At 35.8% G+C, this 23186-nt stretch overlaps 1 protein-coding gene across 1 annotated transcript; it reads right to left on the reverse strand.

Moving 5' to 3' along the window:
* Positions 1 to 1728: 1728 nt before the first annotated feature.
* On the reverse strand, positions 1729 to 11534 carry LOC117028899 (olfactory receptor 6C70). Its single transcript, XM_033117729.1, has 2 exons — positions 11526 to 11534; positions 1729 to 2667 (listed from the first exon to the last, which is right to left on the reverse strand). Exons 1-2 carry the CDS (start codon positions 11532 to 11534, stop codon positions 1729 to 1731), a joined length of 948 nt encoding a protein of 315 aa, XP_032973620.1.
* Positions 11535 to 23186: the final 11652 nt, after the last annotated feature.

The following is a 23186-nucleotide window of genomic DNA, read 5'->3' on the forward strand; positions in this document are numbered from 1 at the left end:
CAGTTTTTTTGTTTGTTTCGTTTTGTTTAATATGCACTTCTCTGTGTGTTCTCTCATAAGAGTCAGTGTGGGCTTTTTCACAGCATGGTGGTTGGGTTCCAAGGATAAGTGTCCCAAAATAGAGAGCTCTAGATAGGAGACATATTCTTTTTTTGACTTATCCTTAGACTCCCACAGCATCAACTCTACTGGTTGGAGTAGCCACTAGCTTCTGCCCAAATTCAAGAGAAGGAATTTACCCTACTTCTTATTAAAAGGAGTGACAAAGTTACATTGTATGAGCATGTTGGATGGAAGATGTGTTACTGTCATTTATGGAAATGCTTTCTGCCACAGAAGTGAAGGTGGAGTACAGAACATACTGCTTTATTTCTTTCCGGTGAGGCTGTACAGATAAAGAAAAATTATGGGAAGTTTATGCAACATGCCACTCTATACATTTATCTCCTCCAGTTATTGTAGGCAGACTGACAGAAACAATCATTATCTTAATGTTTGACAAATAATTTGTCTTTTTATCTTTGCATGTATTGCTCTGAAAGTCTTTATTTGGAGACTTTATTTGTAATTTATTTGGAGATCTAAGTCCATTAATAATGTAGTTACAAACTTTAGTTCATTCATGTTTTCTTTTCCCATTGTCATTAAAATTAATAGATAAATATTTTCAAGAATATTGCCTACAGAAATCTATGGTAACTGTAGACATAGACAAGAACAAATACCACTGGCACATCTGGAAAATAAGTGTGCTAATAGCTTAATCACCACTATGGTATAAATCAACTGGTACAATGGCAGCTACATTAGGACAATTATAGGGTTATGACATCTATGTATTCTAACAGCTGACATTTGGAGTATTAAAAAAAAGATAATTTCATACCCTAGTTTTGGTGGAAATAAAACATAATTTTATCTTTAAAGCAGTCATTTCAATTTCGAGAAATTGATATTCAATGTTATTTAGTGGAGAAATTTACACAGAATAAAAAACTAATAATTAAATAACACGTTATAAAATTCATCATATATTCACATTTACTCAATACATTCATTGGCACGTTCAAGAGATTAGATTTGTTTATATGTTCTTGAAAAAGATTATGTGAGAAATAAACTACTGTGTATTAAATCATATTTTATTTTCTGCAATTTTAAAACTCTACCCAACACAAAAACTAAAATAAAATCACACAAATGAAATGTATGATCATTTCAAAGGAAATTACGCTTTCTAACTATATTGACAACTGACATTTGAAAATGTCACTTTACAAAGTAATTCTCTGGATTATTCTTTTAAAATGCAAGGTCTCTTGAAGTATCTTAAGCATATTTAACAGTGATAAAATTCAATTTATCTAAATACTTTAAAGAACATAGCTTTTAAATAAAACATGTTACATTTATTTAAATTATTTCACAGATACAGCTCTCCAAGAATTTATATTATATAGTCCAATCAAAACCCTTCAATCATTTTATTCTAACAGTTTTAGAGAAAATGAATTTGCAATTTTATGTTTCTAACAGAGAAAGTTTTCACTTTGAAGAACAGAAATTTTAATTCAGAATGTGTAGAATGGAAAGATTTTCTAAGCTTGGGTAAGCTAAAGTGATCCAACTAATTAAATATTAGAGGTCAATTCTTAAACTAGAAAAGTCAAAATAGGTTTTGTTTCATGTCCCTTTTGTGTTTTATGTTAGTTATTTAAATAAATAGTATTACTTGTCTAAAGCACAAAATATCTTTCTAAATACATCTCTGAAGGCTTGTTTAACTTGCTGGTTCCTCAGAGTATAAATGAATGGGTTCAACAAAGGGGCAATTGAAGTATTGAGCAAGGCTACTCCTTTACTTAAAGTGATTCTTTCATTTGCTGATGGCTTTATGTAGATAAATATACAACTACCGTAAGTGATAGATACAACAAACATGTGAGAAGAGCAGGTAGAAAAAGCTTTTTTCTTTTGTTGAGCTGAAGGGAATTTTAGAATTGTCTTGATGATGTAAGAGTAAGAAAGGATTATTAATAACAAGGTGAAAATGAGGATCATCGCAGCTAATAAAAAAGCAATCATTTCTAGTAAATGTATGTCTGAGCAAGAAAGTTGCAGGAAAGGAGAAATGTCACATATGAAATGATCAATGATATTTGAAGCACAGAATTCCAGGTCAAGACCCAAAAGCAGTGGAGGGAAAATGACCAGGAAACCAGTTGCCCAAGAACTAAGTACAAGCTGATGACAAACTTGGCTGCTCATAATGGATGTATAACGCAAAGGTTTGCAGATGGCCACATAGCGATCATAGGACATAGCCGCCAAAAGGAAAAATTCTGTAGCCGCCATGAATGTGTAGAAAAATAACTGAGATATACAACCATTATAGGAAATGGTCTTTTCTCTAGTTACAATAGTGATTAGGAATCTGGGGATGCAAGCACTTGTGAATGAAATTTCCAGAAGAGAGAAATTTCGGAGGAAGAAATACATTGGGGTCTTGAGATGAGAATCCAGTAGAGTGAGGGCAATAATGGTTAAGTTTCCTATCATACTGACCATGTAATTCAGAAGTAGAAATAAAAAAATTACAATCTGTAACTGAGGATTATCTGTCAGTCCCAGAAGGATAAACTCTGTCTGTTTTGTATGATTCTTCATCTCTCTTTCAAGATTACAAACTCTAGAAATAAAAAATAAAAAAAATTAGAAACTACATAAGTAGCTTTATCCTGGAAATGTTATATAAAGTATCCATATTCACAAACATACCAATTTACAAGGTAATCTTCCGTGATGTTGAAAATATGATCTAGAACTGTGCAACGGACACTATTTTAAATAGCACTATAGAAATCAAATCAGTTTTGGAAATTGACTTGCAAAACCCATAATATTTGACTTTTTTACCCTTACTTACAAACTTCCAGTCATTTGTAACTAATTCCAAATTTTTGTATTTGTAATAAATTATATAAAATCTTGATTCAGGATTCAAAAATAATCCATTCATTTTTTATTAACTTCATCAAAATAAAATTATACCAGTATAATGAATTAAGATCTACAGTTAAATTCTGAAACTTTTGATTTCATAATAAAGTGACATTTGCTTAGTGCCCCATTGTAGCCTCTTGCAACTTTTCTATGAACTACTAATGAAGACAGAAAATGAAAAAAAAAAAAAAAGAGCATAAAGCTGTAATATCACAACAAAATAAATACTAGTTGAATCTGGGAAAAATTGAAAGTGAACATAAAGAAGATATACCAACATTTATAAAAAAGTAATAGTAATCTATTCAGAACTTCAACATTTTGCACGTGTAACTGAGACCATAAGAATAAAAGAGAAAAACGCGTTGCGTCTCTTCATAATGTCCACTCAGTTATAGATATCTAGAATCCAAACCTACTTTCAGGTTCAGCTTCGTGACAGTGAAAAATCACTGTTTTCTTGTAATATTGCCTATGTCCTCATGTCCCCAGCAATCACTCATATACATAATCATTGACTATGAATTTGAAGAAGTATTTATTGGTGAAGGAACTGTGTGATGATTTGGAGGGAACAACAGCATTATGCTAGTACTTTGTTTGTAATTGTCGGTTTTCAGAATCTCAATGATGAAAACAGAGTGAATAACAGAGCTGAAGTATAGCAATGGTGGGAGCCTGTTAGGAATTAGAAAATGGACTTAAATTATGCTAATCCACACAAAATCCAGTTATGTATCTGAGAAAGAAAAACAATGGCTAATGAGACAAAGGACAATCCACTATTAAGGATAAAAGTTTGGCCAAACTTTTATAAAAGTTTGGTCTTATTGGTTAAGAATGAACCTTTTAAAGTGTAAGTATCTCACAAACACATACACACACAAAAACAAAACAAAACAAACAAACAAACAAAAACCAAAACATAAGGAACAGTGTAATATGGCTAAGAGTCTAGAATCAAAGCCAGAGAGATCTTTTTGCAAATTTTATTCTATCACTTATTACTAGTTAGATGGTCTTGAGAAAATTAATTTCCCTGTTTTAGATTTTCAACTATAAAATGTAGGTGAAATTGTTTTGACCTCAATTATATGAATAAAATGAGATGTGTACAGAATGCATCAATGTCTAGTAACTGCTTAATAATCAGTGAAGAGATCACTACACATAAAAACTGTAAATGTGTAGCAATATTTTAGAGTCTGTCACTTCATACTTTAACATCTCATATAAGTTCCTTAATTAAAGCAATAGTTAGGTTACCAAGAATAGGAAAATTATGTGGGTGGGCATTAATAATTGGCTAAATGATGGCAGGTTTGTTTTTTTACTGGAATCAGACCTACACAAGGATGCTGATGATCCCTATTTTTCATCAATATCCTAAAATCTCTAACAATTAAATAAGATTATAAAGAGAAATTATAAATTATACAATTCAGTAAAATTCTTGATTGGTAAATAAAATAAATTTACTTTCTATTGATCTGATTGGGTCCTTAGAATATCCAAGATATTAAAATGAAACTATTACAACAAGAACATAGCTCAGTAATGTGAACAGACAAAACAAATTTCTAAAGAGAAAAGAAATGTTTAGACTATCTAAGGTAAATTTACCTTTTTCAAAAAGCAATTCAACTTTCATATTAGATATAAGGTATACATCATGGCACACTTTAAGAGTGAAAATAGAAATAATTTAAATATTTAAAAATAAGTAACTCTTTAAATAATTGTATTTATTTATAAGTGAGGACAATGATGAATATATATTCTCATTAAAAATAATCTAAAACTATTTTAGATATTACAAAAAGACTTATACAAATTGATCCCGTTTTCATAAATGTCCACATATGGTACATGCAAGCACAATTTCTTCAACTATATTAAAAAATAGTAAATAATAATAAAGCACTCTTTCAGTGAGATATTAAATTATAGTGCATTTATATTTGTCATAAAAATTTATTCATTCTTAGTATCATCCTAGTAAAAGACATTATTCAATAAAATACATTTTTTCAGACGTCTCTAATTTATAAAAGCAAAAAAATTAACTGTTAGTGAATTCAGAACACTGGCCAAATATTTTCAACTAAAATAAATCTAGTGATGCACTTCATTTTCCTCTTAACCTGAGAAAATCTTTTTCCCAATTTGCAAAATAGGTAAACTATTTCCAAATAGAACACATGCACTGACAGAGAAAAAAATAAACTCCATCATATGGCATACACTTTTTCCTTTCTTTTAAATTAAAAAGTATTTAAATTACGTTCCTTCTTGTTAATTAAAATTTGCCAATTGATATCTTTGCCTATTCTGAGGTTTTTCTTCTTTTTGTTATTAAATACATAATATTTTTCCTTCTACATAATTTAGCCTATTAACTCATATATGGACACTACATTATTTAAATTAACAATTTTATTCCTTTAGGAAATCATGGTTATCTCATTTTATATTTCTTAGCATATTTCTTCTCATAATTTTCTGGTGAATTATCTCTAGGCTATTGATGGAAATGGTAGATCTTAGAGAACCATAAATGAATCTAAATCTTTCTTCCTTGATCTCAACTTCATTTGGTCCTGTTCATTTTGTTAATATCTCCTTGCTCTAACTTCCACTTTTTCTGCAAAATACTTTGAGCATTCCTATAGGTTCAATGTTGGTATCAGAGTAATTTCAAACCACAAAACAGATTTTTGTTCTGAACTAGTGCAGATTTGGCAATCAGTAATTATCAATGATAAATTGTCATTGCTCAAAGTGTTGATTAGAATTAGCATTTCCAAAAGAGCTATTTGTTTCTATCTTTAAAAATGTATTAGAACATATAAAGTCAATTCTCCAGGAAAAATACCCTCCAACCTTGTTATGTTTGATTGACTTTTAAGATTGTTCAGGCTTTCTTTATATAGAGAACAGTGGAATTGTTTTCCTTCCCCCCACATTTCTAAAGTATTAGAAATGCAGGTGCAAGTGCATAAATCAAAACACATGCTCTTGCACTTATAGATTCATAAAATAGAAAATGAGAAATAATGTTTTATTCAAAAAGGAATAATAAAATGTCACATTTAAATCACTGTTATTTATTTGTATGTAACTTATGTGGTATTTGTAATTATTCTTAAAGTTTTGAAAGAAAAGTAACACCATTATCTGACTTACCATTAGCAGTATATGTTGGTATCTTTTTGTTTTTCTCTAGATTACATGAACAAGGATCAACCATAATGAAACGCAAATGTACTTACTGGAAAACAATATTTAATTTTGTAGGCAGGAATATTCATATAAAATAATTTTTCAGGTTAATTCAAATTGGAGACCTAAGTGTGACTCTTTAGAAATGTAATTTTTCTTCACTATTACATATATCTGAACATATGGTAATATCTATGCCTTGGATAATAAAGATTTTTAATAAATACCTCTTTTTATACTAAATAATTTATAAAATGTGTGTCCAACTAACTCCACATTGCAAACACTCGTAAAAATTATCTAGCTGAAATGATTAGCTTGGAACTTGGAAAATATTTGCTGGTTTCAACGTATTTAAAAGGAGCGAATGCTTCTCTACAGGAAATCTAAGGGGATAGTGTCTCTAAGGAGAAATAAGGAAGATGAAAAAATATATAAAAGAACTTACAAAATGCCAGTTGGCCTTTATAATTTAATTAAAAATAAGCTTATTGTTTCAAGCATGATGTTATAAAATACCATTAGGGTTGTAACATTAAAAAATATTCATTTCAAGACAATCATGTAGGCACTGCAAACCAGCAGATTATTTTAGATTTTAAGTAATGCATTGGGCCAAGATACCAAGATAATTCTTTTTGAGGTTTTGGTGTGTGTGTTTTTTTCCAATGTGTGAACCTATCACTAGGAAAACAGCATATTGGTCCCTAACACAAATACAAATACTAATCCTACCTATATTTTAAAAAACAACTGTGTTCAATATTAAGAAAAAATAGAATTTCTACATACTATTATGACTCAACAATTAATATTTTCTTCAGTGATTTGACACTGTGCACCTAAGTTCAACCTTTTTGAAATATTACTAATTATTATAACACCAATCATGTACTAAACATTTACTATGCATGAAATAAATACTATGCTAATTGTTGTACATACATCATTCAATTTAATCATCATAATAGGAAAGTACACATAGTTATGAACACTTTCTTTTTGCTGTTAAAAGGAAACAGTTTACTTGCTCACACTCATGACAAAATTTAGAAATTATGGGAATAGGATTGCAATCAGATCTTTGATTCCAAAGTGTAGCCTGTTAACCACTGTGCAGGACATCATGTTAAGTAAATGCTAGAAAGCATTTTGACAGCATCACTATGTTCAAACACCAAGGGGTAATTCCAAAATGGCACAGGAGCCTTCCTGAAGGCCAAATTTGCAAAATAGTGAGTACCAAAAGAAAAATTACCGTTAAAATAAAGAATTATAGCATTAAAAAATTCCATAGTGATATCACTATAAATATAAATATCAGTATGATATAGATGTGGATATGGCTGGAATAATCCACGTCTATATCCTCTAGAGGAATTCTAATGTCAAATTATTTATGTATAAAAAATTTAAAAATTAGGGGCTCTGGTCAAGATGGCAGATTAGGTAAACACGGTGCATGCCTCCTTCTATGACCACATCAAAATTACAACTAAACTACAGAAGAACCATCACTGAGAATCACCTGAAGTCTAGTGGAACAGAAGTCCTACAACTAAGGACATACAGAAGAAGCAACCTCAAGAAGGGTAGAAGAAAAAGAGACATAGAATGGGCTGGTCCCACACTCACATGTGGTGGTTTAAAATTGGGAGGGATATCTTGGCTGCAGAGGTCCCCCCAGAGGAGCAAGGGATCTCAGCCTGACACCAGGCTCCCCAACCAGGGTTCCAGTGCTGGGAAGAGAAGTCCCCACAACTTCTGATTGTGAACACCAGCAAACACTGTGAGTGAGTCAGAGGGTGGCTGGAGTCCCAAGCACTCCTCTTAAAGGGACCACACACAGACTTGCTGAGGGACTCACATGCTCTGTGTTCCAGCACTGGGGCAGCAGCTCGCAAAGCACCAGGAACATAGGGGAAGGAACTGAATTGTCTGGCCTTAGAGCGAAGGCTGGAGGGGCAGCTTTCTCCCAGACAGAAGTGCTGACAGCTACCCTTGTTCCTTTGTTGAGTTCACCCCACACAAGTGCAGGCTGCTGCCATATCTGAGTCTCCATCAACCTGGCTAAACTGTTTGCCTCATCCTGGTTATTCCCTGATATTCTCTCCCACCAAATTTGTGGGCCCACCCAAGGCACTTCCAGTGACTTTTCCATATAAATGTCCTGTCTTGACTCTGCTGTCGACTTTCCTAAAATCTCTCAAAGTTTCAAAAACCCCAAGCAAGCAGCATTTGGCCTCAGCATGCCAAGTACATCTTGCTGAGTAGCCCTGACTCAGCACTAATGACAGCTGGCCTCAGTTCACAGGTTGGCCTCTCCCAGACACCTCCAAGCCCATTGCAAGTGGCAACAACCTGAAGGCCATTTTGTAGCCCATACCAAGTGGCCCTGGGCAGGGAACAGGCAGGAGCTGACTTTGGCCTGCAACAGAGCCCCTCTCAAGAGACCCCAGAACCAACACACCTGGTGGCCAGCTTCAGAACAACTCTCAACCACCTCCAAAAAAGACACAACCAAAGGGCAGACTGGGCAGGCACCAGAGCTCCACTAAAGCAAATCCTGCTTCATAGGGTCAGCTCTTGTACAACAGCTCCTCCACTGTAGTCACAGCCAGTCCTCAAAACTAATCAACCTGAGGCAACAAGTCTCAACTACAACAGGAGGGCACACACAACCCACACAAGGGATACCCCTGGAGCACTCAGTTCAGTTGACCAGGGAGACTGAGCAACCTGGCACCTACTACATAAGGCCATTTTACTAAGATCGAGAGACAGAGCAGCTCTACCTAAAACATAGAAACAAACACAGGGAGGCAGCCAAAACAGGGAGACAAAGAAATATCTCCCAAATGAAAGAGCAGAACAAACCTCAAAAGAAGAAGAACTGAACAAAATGGAGACAAGCAATCCACCAGATGCAGAGTTCCAAACACTGGTTAAGGATGTGCAGTGATCTCAGGGAGAACTTCAACAATAAGATAGGAAACAGAAAAATGGAGACAGAAAACACAATAACAAACCACTCAGAAATAAAGAATACAGTAACTAAAATAAAGAATACATTAAAGGGAATCAACATAGATTAGATGTAGCAGAGAATCAAATCAGCGATTTAGAAGATAAGGTAACAGGATTTCCTTTTTAGAGGCTGAATAATATTTATGGGGTGATGGCAATGGGAGATGTTGGTTAAACGGTATAATGTTTCAGTGAAGCAGGATGAGTAAGTTCTGGAGATCGAATGTACGCATGCTGACTATAGTTAACAATACTATACTGTATGCTTAAAATTTGCTAAGGTAATAGATCTTATGTGTTCTCATTGCATACACATAAAAAGGTAACATGTGAAGTGATGGATATATTAATTAGCTTGATTATGGTAACTATTTCACAATGCATCCGTATATCAAACCATCAGGTTGTATACCCTAAATATATACAATTTTTGTCAGTTATACCTCAATAAACCTGGAAAAATTAAAAATAATAAAAAATCTTAAAGATGAAAAAAAAGAAGATAAGGTAGCAGAAAACAACCAGTCAGAACAGCAAAAAGAAGAAAGAATCCAAAAAATGAGAATAGTTTAAGGGCCTGTGGGACAAATCAAGCATACTAAGATTCGTATTATAGGGATATGAGAAGAAGAGAGAGAGCAAGGAATTCAAAACCTATTTGAAGAAATAATGATGGAAAATTTCCGTAACGTGGCAAAAGAAATAGACATATAAGCACATACAGTCCCAAGCAAGATGAACCCAAACAGGCACACACCATGACACATTATAATTAAAATGCCAAATGTTAAAGACAAAGACAGAATTTTAAAAGCAGCAAGAGAAAAGCAGTTAGTTACTTACAAGCGAGCTCCCAGAAGACTGTTAACTGATTTCTCAACAGAAACTTTGCTGGCCATAAGGGATTGGCACAAAATATTCAAAGTGATGAAAAGCAAGGACCTACAACCAAGATTACTCTACTTAGCAAGGCTATCATTTAGAATCGAAGGGCAGATAAAAAACTTCCCAGAAATGAAAAAGCTAAAGAAGTTTATCACCACCAAGCCAGTATTACAAGAAATGTTAGAGGGACTTTTTTAAGAGAAAGAAAAAAATAAATAAAAAATATAAATACTAAAATGTCAATAACTACACACATATATCAACAATTACTTGAAATATAAATGGATTTAATGCTCCAATCAAATTATAGGGTGGCTGATGATGACCTAAAATCTATGGGATGCAGCAAAAGCATTCCTAAGAGGGAAATTCACAGCATTGCAGGCCTACTTAAAGAAACAAGAAAAATCACTAATCAACAGTTTATCTTCACACTTAAGGGATCTGGAAAAAGAACAGCAAAATAAGCCCAAAAGGAGTACAAGGAGGGAGATAATAAAGATCAGAATGGAAATAAATGAAATAGAAAACAGAAAAACAATACAAAAGATCAATGTATCCAAGGGTTGGTTTTTAGAGAAGATAAACAAAATCGACAAACCTTTAGCCAGACTCATTAAAAAGAAGAAAGAGAGGACCCAAATTAATAAAATCAGAAATGAAAGAGGAGAAGTGACAACAGACACCGCAGAAATACAAAAAGTTTTAAGAAGTTACTATGAGCAACTATATGCCAACAAATTTGACAATCTGGAAGAAATGGACAATTTTCTAGAGGCGTACAACCTTCCAAGGCTAACTCAAGAAGAAACAGAAAACCTGAATAGACTGATTACCACCACGGAAATTGAATCAGTAATCAACAGTCTCCCAACAAACAAAAGCCCTGGACAGGATGGCTTTACAGGTGAATTTTACAAAACGTTCAAAAAAGAATTATCACCTATTCTCCTCAAGCTCTTCCAAAAAATCCAGAAGGAGGGAAGGCTCCCAAACACTTTTTATGAAGCCACTATCACCCTGATCCCAAAATCAGACAAAGACACCACAAAAAAAGAAAACTACAGGTCGATATCTCTAATGAACATAAATGCAAAAATCCTCAACAAAATATTAGCGAACAGAATTCAGCAATACATTAAAAAGATCATACACCATGATCAAGTGGGATTCATCCCTGGTATGCAAGGGTGGTTCAACATCCGCAAATCAATTAATGTGATACACCACATTAACAAAATGAAAAATAAAAATCACATGATCATATCAATAGATGCAGAAAAAGCATTTGATAAAATCCAACAGCCATTTATGATAAAAACCCTTAAGAAACTGGGAATAGAGGGATCATATCTCAACATAATAAAGGCCATATATGACAAACCCACAGCTAACATCATACTCAATGGGGAAAAGCTAAAACCATTCCCCCTAAGATCAGGAACAAGGCAAGGTTGCCCACTATCACTACTTCTATTCAACATAGTGCTGGAAATTCTAACCACAGCAATCAGACAAGAAAAAGAAATAAAAAGCATCCAAATTGGTAAAGAGGAAGTAAAATTGTCATTATATGAAGATGATATGATACTATATAGAGAGACACTAAAGACTCCACCAAGAAATTATTAGAGCTGATAAACGAATTTAGTAAAGTAGCAAGATACAAAATTAATATTCAGAAATCAGTTGCATTTGTATATACCAATAATAAAATATCAGAAGGAGAAATTAAGAAAACAATCCCATTTACAATTGCTCCAAAGACTATAAAATACCTGGGAATAAATTTAACCAAAGAAGTAAAAGATCTGTACTCAGAAAATCATAAGACACTGAAGAAAGAAATGAAAGAAGATACAAATAGATGGAAACACATACCATGTTCATGGATAGGAAGAATTAATATAGTTAAAATGTCCATACTGCCTAAGGCAATATACATATTCAACGCAATTCCTATCAAACTACCAATGACGTTTTTCACAGAAATAGAACATATAATCCTAAAGTTTATATGGAACCATAAAAGACCCCGTATAGCCTCGGCAATCTTGAGAAATAAGAACAAAGTGGGAGGTATCAAGATACCTGACATCAAATTATACTACAAGGCTACAGTAATCAAAACAGCATGGTACTGAGAGTGACGTCATAGGGATGGCGGCAGCAGGGCGCACTTTCTGAGTTCTCCTCCGGATCTTATTACAAACAGGACCTATAACCCACCAAAGAACTCTTTGCTCATCACACAGAACAGCTAAGAGACTGGTGGATTACTTGAAGCTAAGGATTACTTGAAGGTGCGCTAATTGGGTGAGCACTGGAAGGAAGGAAGGGAACGGAGGGAAAACGCGTGGCCGGCGGCGGCTGGGAAATCCCAGCCTGCAGCAGAGTCTCAGCCAGCGGCGGAGAAAACCGCGGTGGCACCCGCAGTTCCGGGCACGCACGGGATCCCAGGGCGGAATGGAGAGCACAGAGACCAGGAGGTGGGCTCTTTCCCTGCGTCCCAGGGCTGATTTCTCCCGCCGGAAGGGCGGCTAATGGGCCCTAGGGCGGACAAAGAACACAGACTCCATACCTGGGCCCCTGCCCTGGCCCGCTCTTCCAATCCTATCCCTGCCCTTCCAGAGACTTAAACTGGCCCCTGAACTGAGGAGTAGTGTCAGATTACAGAGGAGCCGTAGTAGTGCTCAGGCTCTGGGAAGCCTGACAGGCAGCCCTGACCCAGGGAGGCAGGGAAGTGTGTGATTTTGGCTGGGCTAGGAGAGAAGAGACTCCTCCACACCCAGCCACCACATTTTCTGGCCTGCGGGAAGAGGGTGACGCGCGGATGGGCTGGGAGAGAGAAGACCCCTCCATCCCCAGCCCCCACCCTTTCTGGCCTGCCTAGGGCGGGGCAAGTGCAACTGCAGAGACACACCCAGAGATCAGCAGTAAGGCAGGCGCAGCTCTGGGCTTTCAGCAGATCAGAAATCTTCCGCCCGCACCCCCCCATACACACACACACTGAAGAAGTGCCCTAAGACTCAGGAGTACTGGACACGGCGCTGGTGATGCTACTCTCAGTGTGCATATGTGCAGGCAAGGGCAGAAACTGCACTGACTTTGTAAAAACTATCATCCAGACCCCTCAGGCCCACGCATTTAAGTCTGCAGTCCCAAAGTCACTCTGGGCACCAGGTGACCGGCTCTGCCTGCGCAATAAGCAGGGGGCTCTTTGGTACAGCAGAGGACAACCTGGATATTGCTTGGTGGGCTTAGGCCGAGACTGTCGCTGCTTTTTGTTTTGCTTTGTTTTGTTTTGTTTTGCTTTGTCTTTATATCTTTGATATCTTTGCCTGTGTCGAGTGGGGGTTATCGGGTATTTTTGCATGTGAATGTATTGATTTTTTTCTTTGTTGTTGTTGTTGCTGTTGTGCTTGGTGATTTGCTTTGTTCTGAAACTGCCCTGCCGGGGCCCAGCTTGAGAGGCACGGGATTCAGCATATCCAGGGGCCAACTCCAGAACAAACTGGAGTGCTGCCGGGTTTGACCTGCAGGTCACACACCCAGAGGGGGTTCTCTGCAGGCACTGGAGCCCATAGAGGCCGAACCACATTTGGGTGGTCAACCATCACGCAGCAGACTGCCCTGCGGGGGGCAGAGCCAAGTCTCACAACGGGTCAGCCCAGGAGTTAACCCCACCTACTCACAAGCAAAAAGCAATTAAAGATCTTCTTGAACGGGACAGTGTGCACAACACAAAAGTCACCTTTGGAGCACACGCAGAGGAGAAGGACAACGTGGTGCGAGTCAAATATAAAGGACACATACTACATAAGATAACCTAGCAAGAACTAAGAATTCTAGGGGATCTACCTAATATATCAAAATAAACACAGAGAGTCAGCCAGAATGGGGAAACAAAGATACACGTCCCAAATAAAAGAACAGAAGAAACCTCCACAACTGGAACCAAATGAAGCAGACGTAACCAACCTTTCAGAGACAGAGTTCAGAACACTGGTGATAAGAATGTTTAAGGAGCTTAGAGAAGACATAAAGAAGGATGTAGAAATCATAACGAACAACCAGTTAGAACTAAAGAACACAATTACCGAAATTAAAAACTCACTTGAAGGAATTACCAGCAGGTTAGATGAAGCAGAGGATCGAATCAGCGACTTAGAAGACAAGGTAGCAGAGATCACCCAAACGGAACAACAGAAAGAAAAAAGAATAAAAAACAATGAGGATGGCTTAAGAGACCTCTGGGATAATATCAACCGCAACAACATGCGCATCATAGGAATACCAGAAGGTGAAGAGAGGAAGCAAGGGATTGAGAACATATTTGAAGTAATAATGTCCGAAAACTTTCGCAACCTGATGAAGGAAACCAACATACAAGCCCAGGAAGTGCAGAGAGTTACAACCAGGATTAACCCAAACAGGTCCACACCAAGACACATTATAGTTAAAATGGCAAAGCTTAAAGACAAAGAGAGAATCCTAAAAGCAGCAAGAGAAAGACGGAGGGTTACATACAAGGGAACTCTCATAAGACTATCAAATGATTTTTCTACAGAAACATTGAAGGCCAGGAGGGAGTGGCAGGAGATACTCAAAGTGATGCAAAACAAAGGCCTACAACCTAGATTGCTTTATCCAGCAAGGCTATCATTTAAAGTTGATGGAGAGATAAAGAGCTTTCCAGAAAAAAATAAGCTAAAGGAATTTATTACCACCAAGCCAGCATTGCAAGAAATACTAAAAGGACTTCTGTAAATAGAAGAAAGATCAAAACAACCTAACTACAAATTTAAAAATGGCAATAACCATGTACCTATCAATAATCACTTTAAATGTAAATGGAGTAAATGCTCCAATCAAGAGACATAGGGTGGCTGACTGGATAAGAAAGCAATACCCTTGTATATGTTGTATACAAGAGACTCACCTCAGAACAAAAGACACACACAGGCTGAAAGTGAAGGGTTGGAGTAAGATATTTCATGCAAATGGAAACGAGAAAAAATCTGGAGTTGCAATACTTATATCTGACAAAATAGACTTTAAAATGAAGAACATACTAAAAGATAAACTTATATAATGATATACAATATAATAATAAAGGGATCGATCCGACAAGAGGACATAACCCTAGTAAACATCTATGCACCCAACATAGGAGCACCTAAATATATAAAACAGGTACTGACTGACATAAAGACGGAGATCAACAGTAACACTATTATAGTAGGGGACTTCAACACACCTCTGACAACAAGAGACAGGTCTTCCAGACAGAAAATCAATATGGAAACAACAGCCTTAAATGATACATTGGACCACTTGGATTTAATCGATATTTTCAGAACATTTCACCCCAATGCTGCAAAATACACGTTTTTCTCAAGCGCACATGGAACATTTTCCAAGATAGACTATATGTTAGGCCACAAAACAAGTCTTGATAAATTTAAGAAAATTGAAATCATACCAATTGTCTTCTCTGATCACAATGCTATGAAATTAGAAATGAACTACAGGAAAAAAACTGGAAGACACACCAATTCATGGAGGCTGAATAACTTATTATTAAATAATGAATGGGTCAAAGCAGGAGATCAAGGAAGAAATCAAGAGATATCTCGAGACAAACGAAAATGAAAACACGACGACCCAAAATCTATGGGATGCTGTGAAAGCAGTCCTAAGAGGGAAATTCATAGCTTTGCAGGCCTACATAAAGAAACAAGAAACATCACTAATCAACAGTTTATCTTCACACTTAAGGGATCTGGAAAAAGAACAGCAAAATACGCCCAAAGGGAGCACAAGGAAGGAGATAATAAAGATCAGAGCAGAAATAAATGAAATAGAAACCAGAAAAAGAATACAAAAGATCAATGAATCCAAGAGTTGGTTCTTAGAGAAGATAAACAAAATTGACAAACCTTTAGCCAGACTCATTAAAAAAAAGAGAGAGAGGACCCAAATTAATAAAATCAGAAATGAAAGAGGAGAAGTGACAACAGACACCGCAGAAATACAAAAAGTTTTAAGAAGTTACTATGAGCAACTATATGCCAACAAATTTGACAATCTGGAAGAAATGGACAATTTTCTAGAGGCGTACAACCTTCCAAGGCTAACTCAAGAAGAAACAGAAAACCTGAATAGACTGATTACCACCACGGAAATTGAATCAGTAATCAACAGTCTCCCAACAAACAAAAGCCCTGGACCAGATGGCCTTACAGGTGAATTTTACAAAACGTTCAAAAAAGAATTATCACCTATTCTCCTCAAGCTCTTCCAAAAAATCCAGAAGGAGGGAAGACTCCCAAACCCTTTTTACGAAGCCACTATCACCCTGATTCCAAAATCAGACAAAGACACCACAAAAAAAGAAAACTACAGGCCGATATCTTTAATGAACATAGATGCAAAAATCCTCAACAAAATATAAACGAACAGAATTCAGCAATACATTAAAAAGATCCTACACCATGATCAAGTGGGATTCATCCCTGGTATGCAAGGGTGGTTCAACATCTGCAAATCAATTAATGTGATACACCACATTAACAAAATGAAAAATAAAAATCACATGATCATATCAATAGATGCAGAAAAAGCATTTGATAAAATCCAACAGCCATTTATGATAAAAACCCTTAAGAAACTGGGAATAGAGGGATCATATCTCAACATAATAAAGGCCATATATGACAAACCCACAGCTAACATCATACTCAATGGGGAAAAGCTAAAACCATTCCCCCTAAGATCAGGAACAAGGCAAGGTTGCCAACTATCTCCACTTCTATTCAACATAGTGCTGGAAGTTCTAGCCACAGCAATCAGACAAGAAAAAGAAATAAAAGGCATCTAAATTGGTAAGGAGGAAGTAAAATTATCATTGTATGCAGATGATATGATACTACATATAGAGAATCCTAAAGATTCCACCAAGAAGCTATTAGAGCTGATAGATGAATTTAGTAAAGTAGCAGGATACAAAATTAATATTCAGAAATCAGTTGCATTTGTATATACCAATAATAAAACATCAGAAGGAGAAATTAAGAAAACAATCCCATTTACAATCGCTCCAAAGACTATAAAATACCTGGGAATAAATTTAACCAAAGAAGTAAAAGATCTGTACTCAGAAAATTATAAGACACTGAAGAAAGGAATGAGGGAAGATATAAATAGATGGAAACACATATCATGTTCATGGATAGGAAGAATTAATATAGTTAAAATGTTCATACTGCCTAAGGCAATATACATATTCAACGCAATTCCTATCAAACTGCCAACGTCGTTTTTCACAGAAATAGAACATATAATCCTAAAATTTATATTTTGACCATAAAAGACCCTGTATAGCCTCAGCAATCTTGAGAAATAAGAACAAAGTGGGAGGTATAACAATACCTGACTTCAAATTATACTACAAGGCTACAGTAATCAAAACAGCATGGTGCTGGCATAAAAACAGACACATAGATCAATGGAACAGAATAGAGAGTCCAGAAATAAATCCACGCCTATATGGCCATTTAATCTACGACAATGGAAGCAAGAATGTACGATGGGGTAAAGACAGTCTATTCAATAAATAGTGCTGGGAAACCTGGAAGGACACATGCAAAAAAATGAAGCGGGACCACCTCCTTACACCATATACAAAAATAAATTCAAAATGGCTTAAAGACTTAAATGTAAGATCTGAAACCATAAAATACCTAGAAGAAAATATAGGAAGAAACTTCTCAGACATTACCTGGAGTAAGATTTTTACTGATATATACCCTCGCTCGAGGGAAGTAAGAGAAAAAATAAACATGTGGGATTATATCAAACTAAAAAGTTTTTTCACAGCAAAGGAAACCATCAATAAAACAAAAAGGGATCCTACTGAATGGGAAAAGATATTTGCCAATGATATATCTGATAAGGGATTAATATCACAAATCTATGAAAAACTCACTCAACTCAACTCCAAAAAAACAAACGACCCAATTAAAAAATGGGCAGAGGACTTGAAGAGACATTTTTCTGAAAAGGACATACAGATGGCAAACAGACATATGAAGAAATGCTCAACCTCACTAACCATCAGAGAAATGCAAATAAAAACCACAATGAGATACCACCTCACCCCAGTCAAAATGGCTATCATCAATAAATCAACAAACAACAAGGGCTGGCGCGGATGTGGAGAAAAGGGAACGCTTGTGCACTGTTGGTGGGATTGCAGATTGGTGCAGCCACTATGGAAAACAGTATGGAGGTATCTCAAAAATCTGAAAATGGAACTACCCTATGATCCAGTAATTCCACTCCTAGGTATCTATCCGGAGAAATCCAAAACTCCAATTCAAAAATCTTTATGCACTCCTTTGTTTATTGCAGCACTATACACAATAGCTAAGGCATGGAAACAACCAAAATGCCCATCAGTAGATGACTGGATTAAGAAACTGTGGTACATTTATACAATGGAGTATTACGCAGCCATAAAGAAGAAAGAAATCTTACCATTTGCAACAACATGGATGGACCTAGAGAACATTATGTTAAGTGAAATAAGTCAGACAGAGAAAGATAAGTACCATATGATCTCACTTATTTGCAGAATCTAAAGAAAAGAATAAGTGAATGAACTAATCAGAAACAGTTTTGGAGACAAAGAGGAAAAACTGAGGATTGCTAGATAGGTGGGGGGGGTTGAGGGTTGGGGGGGAGGGTGAGGGGATTGGAGGGCAGTCGGTGACCACAGGATGGCCACGGGGTTTGAAAATTAATCTGGGGAACATAATTTAGTGGTTACCAGAGGGTAAGGGGGTTGGGGGGTGGGAGATGAGGGTAAGGGGGATCAAATATATGGTGATGGAAGGAGAACTGACTCTGGGTGGTGAACACACAATGTAATTTATAGATGATGTGATACAGAATTGCACACCTGAAATCTATGTAATTTTACTAACAATTGTCACCCCAATAAATTTTTTTAAAAAAATTTTAATTAAAAAAAAAAAAACAGCATGGTACTGCCATAAAAACAGACACATAGATCAATGAAACAGAATAGAAAGCCCAGAAATAAATCCACCCCTATATGGTCATTTAATCTACAACAATGGAAGCAAGAGTTGACGGTAGGATAAAGACAGTTTATTCAATAAATGGTGCTGGGAAACCTGGACAGACACATGCAAAAAAATGAAGCTGGACCACCTCCTTACACCATATACAAGAATAAATTCAAAATGGCTTAAAGACTTAAATGTAAGATCTGAAACCATAAAATTTCTAGAAGAAAATATAGGAAGAAACTTTACAGACATTACCCAGAGTAAGATTTTTACTGATATATTCCCTTCGGGCAAGGGAAGTAAGAGACAAAATAAACATGTGGGATTACATCAAACTAAAAAGTGTCTTCACAGCAAGGGAAACCATCAATAAAACAAAAAGGGATCCTACTGAATGGGAAAAGATATTTGCCAATGATATATCTGATAAGGAATTAATATCACAAATTTATTAAAAAACTCACTCAACTCAACTCCAAAAATACAAACAAACGAATTAAAAAATGGGCAGAGGACAAGAAGAGACATTTTTCTAAAAAGGACATACAGATGGCAAACAGACATATGAAAAATGCTCAACCTCACTAACCATCAGAGAAATGCAAATAAAAACCACAATGAGATACCACCTCACCCCAGTCAAAATGGCTATCATCAATAAATCAACAAACAACAAGTGCTGGCGAGGATGTGGAGAAAAGGGAACGCTTGTGCACTGTTGGTGGGATTGCAGATTGGTGCAGCCACTATGGAAAACAGTATGGAGGTATCTCAAAAATCTGAAAATGGAACTACCCTATGATCCAGCAATTCCACTCCTAGGTATCTATCCGGAGAAATCCAAAACTCTAATTCAAAAGAATTTATGCACTCCTATATTTATTGCAGCACTATACACAATAGCCAAGACATGGAAACAACTGAAATGCCCATTGGTAGACGACTGGATTTAGAAATTGTGGTACATTTATACAATGGAGTATTATGCAGCCATAAAGAAGAAAGAAATCTTACCATTTGCAACAACATGGATGGACCTAGAGAACATTATGTTAAGTGCAATAAGTCAGACAGAGAAAGACAAATACCATACAATCTCACTTATATGTGGAATCTAAAGAAAAGAATAAATAAATTAATCAGAAACTTTTTCAGAGACATAGAGGAAAAACTGAGGTTGCTAGTCGGCGGGGGTGGTGGGGATAAGGGGAAAAGTGATGGGATTAGAAAGCAGTCAGTAACCACAAGATTGCCACAGGGTTATGAAAGTTCTTTTGGGGAACGTAATCAATAATGCTGTAAAGATTTTGTAGGGTATGCGATGGACACTTGTCTCATTAGGGAGACCACCTCAGGGAAGATGTAGTAGATGCCTGATCACTGCACTGTACACCTGAAGCTGAAGCTGAACAATAATGAATGTCAACTACAAGTTTATATATATATATAATGTATATAGTTACAAGAAGTAGAGTACAGCATTAGGAATATAGACAGTGGACATGTAATGGCTGTGTGCCATTACAGAGGGATAGTGGATAGGGGGAGGGGGTTGACACAGTGTGAGGGATATAAATGATAAATGTCTAACTATTACATTGTTTTGTGCTCTTGAAACTAATTTTATACATATATATATATATGTATATATATATGGTGGCTGAATGGATAAAAAAGCAAAAGTCTTATATTTGCTGCCTACGGGAGACTAACTTCACATCAAAAGACACACAGAGACTGAACATAAAGGCATGGAAAAAGTTATTTCATGAAAATGGAAACAAAAATAAAAAAGTTGAGTAGCAATACTTATACCAGATAAAATAGACCTTAAAACAAAGGCTATAACAAAAGACAAAGAAGGACCTAGTAATCCCACTTGTGGGTATTTATCTGAAGAAACTCAAAATACTTATTTCAAAGGAACTTTTGTATCTATATGTTCATTGCAGCATTATTCAAATAGCCAAGATCTGGAGGCAACCTGGGTGTCCAGCAATGGCTTAATGGATAAAGAAGAGGTGGCACACCCATCTAAAGAACAGAATAAATGAGCAAACTACACAGAAATAGTCTCAGAGATACAGTGAAAAAAATTGCTGGTTGTTAGATGGGAGAAGTGGGGATGAGAGAGAAGGTGAGGGGATTAGAAAGCACAAATTGGTAGCCGCCGTATTGCCACGGGGATATGAAAAACAGTTTGGGGAATATAATCAATAATGTTGTAAAGATTTTGTAGGATGTCAGATTGGCACTTGAGATACTAGGGAGACCACTTAATGGACAGTGTAGATGCCTGAACATTGCACTGTACACCTGAAGCTGAAGCTGAATAATATTGAATGTCAACCTAACATATATAGTCTCGGGATGTGGAGTACAGCATAGGGAATGGAGTCAATGGAATAGTAACAGCTATATATGATGTGAGAGCGGTAGTAGATTGGGGGAGTGGGGTTATTACTTTGTGAGGCGTGTAAATGTCTGACTATTACATTGTTTTGTACACCTGAAACTAATAAAAAATAATAAAAATAATAAGAGGTGGTATATATATACAATGGAATATTACTCGGCCATAAAACAGAATGAAATCTTGCCATCTGCAACCACATGGATGGCCCTAGAGGGTAGTGTGCTGAGTGGAATAAGTCAAATACCGTATGAGAAAAAGATAAATACATATGATTTCACTTATATGTGGAATATAGAAAACAGGATAAATGAACAATCAAAACAGAAACAAGCTCTTGCATACAGAGAACATTTTGATAGTTGCCAAATTGGAGGGCAGGGTTAGGAGAATGGGTGAGGAGGGGTAGGGGAATAAGAGGTACAAATTCGTAGTTACAAAATAGTCATGGGAATGTAGAATATAGCATAATGAATCTACTCAGTAGTATTATAATAACTATGTATGGTGTCAGATGGATACTGGATTCGTTGGGGTAATCACTTCATAAGTTATATAAATGTCTAATCACTAAATTGTGCACCTGAAATTAATACACTATTATATGTCAACTGTAATTGAAACATAAAAATATCAAAAAAATTTAGTATTTCGTTGGGCATCCAGTAAGCACTCAGTGAAAATTAAGAATTATTATGTACAGCTTCTCAATTCAAAGGGAAGAAGGTGGCCAATAATAAAAATTTCATATCCAAAAAAAAATTTTTCTTTTAAAGTCTCCATTTTAAAACCTGATGGTATATATGAAATAATCCACAGCCAGTTGAGTTCACTCACGAGAGACACAAGGAGATCTAGTGATCAAATTTTAGTGGCAGATCTGGCTTTTATATTGTCATATTCTGTAGCTTTCAGTCATACCTTATATTCTATTGTTTCAAACTTATACATCACCTTTATCAGTGACTTTATACTCCTAATAAACAATAATGTATACAAAAGATGTTCCCTGTTTACAAATTATGTTTTACGTATTTACAACCTTGAAGTTTGTTTGTTTGTTTGTTTTTTTAAATGAAAATCAAAAATAAAATTGCATAGGAAATGCAGCCTTTAAAAAGGACTGTGGTTGGTTATTGTGTCTTGAATAAAGTGCATTTCACTGACATCAATATTTTGAATAGTCTCTTTGGTGCCCCATAAATGTTAATAACTGAGGTTCATTATAGTAATTATAGTATTACAGTATTACAACAATATAGTAAGACTAAGGTGAGAAGTGTGCCTGTCTTTTGTAATGTGGACAAAGGACAATTGTGGAAGGAAAGTTGAGAAAGAAAAACAGGCCTAACACCTGGACCATAAGTGAATCTTCATTTAAATGTTATTTTTAAAAAAGAACATATGTCAACTATCCAGAAATTAGATTTCAGCTTTTGTTCATGAACACAGTACACATAGTTTGATATAGTAAATAGATAATTCCAACATCTGGAGACACTGTTTGTTTCTGTATTACTGGGTTTTTTCCTTAATTA

This window comes from Rhinolophus ferrumequinum, chromosome 10 (genome assembly GCF_004115265.2).
Source record: "Rhinolophus ferrumequinum isolate MPI-CBG mRhiFer1 chromosome 10, mRhiFer1_v1.p, whole genome shotgun sequence".
Classification (NCBI taxonomy): domain Eukaryota; kingdom Metazoa; phylum Chordata; class Mammalia; order Chiroptera; family Rhinolophidae; genus Rhinolophus; species Rhinolophus ferrumequinum.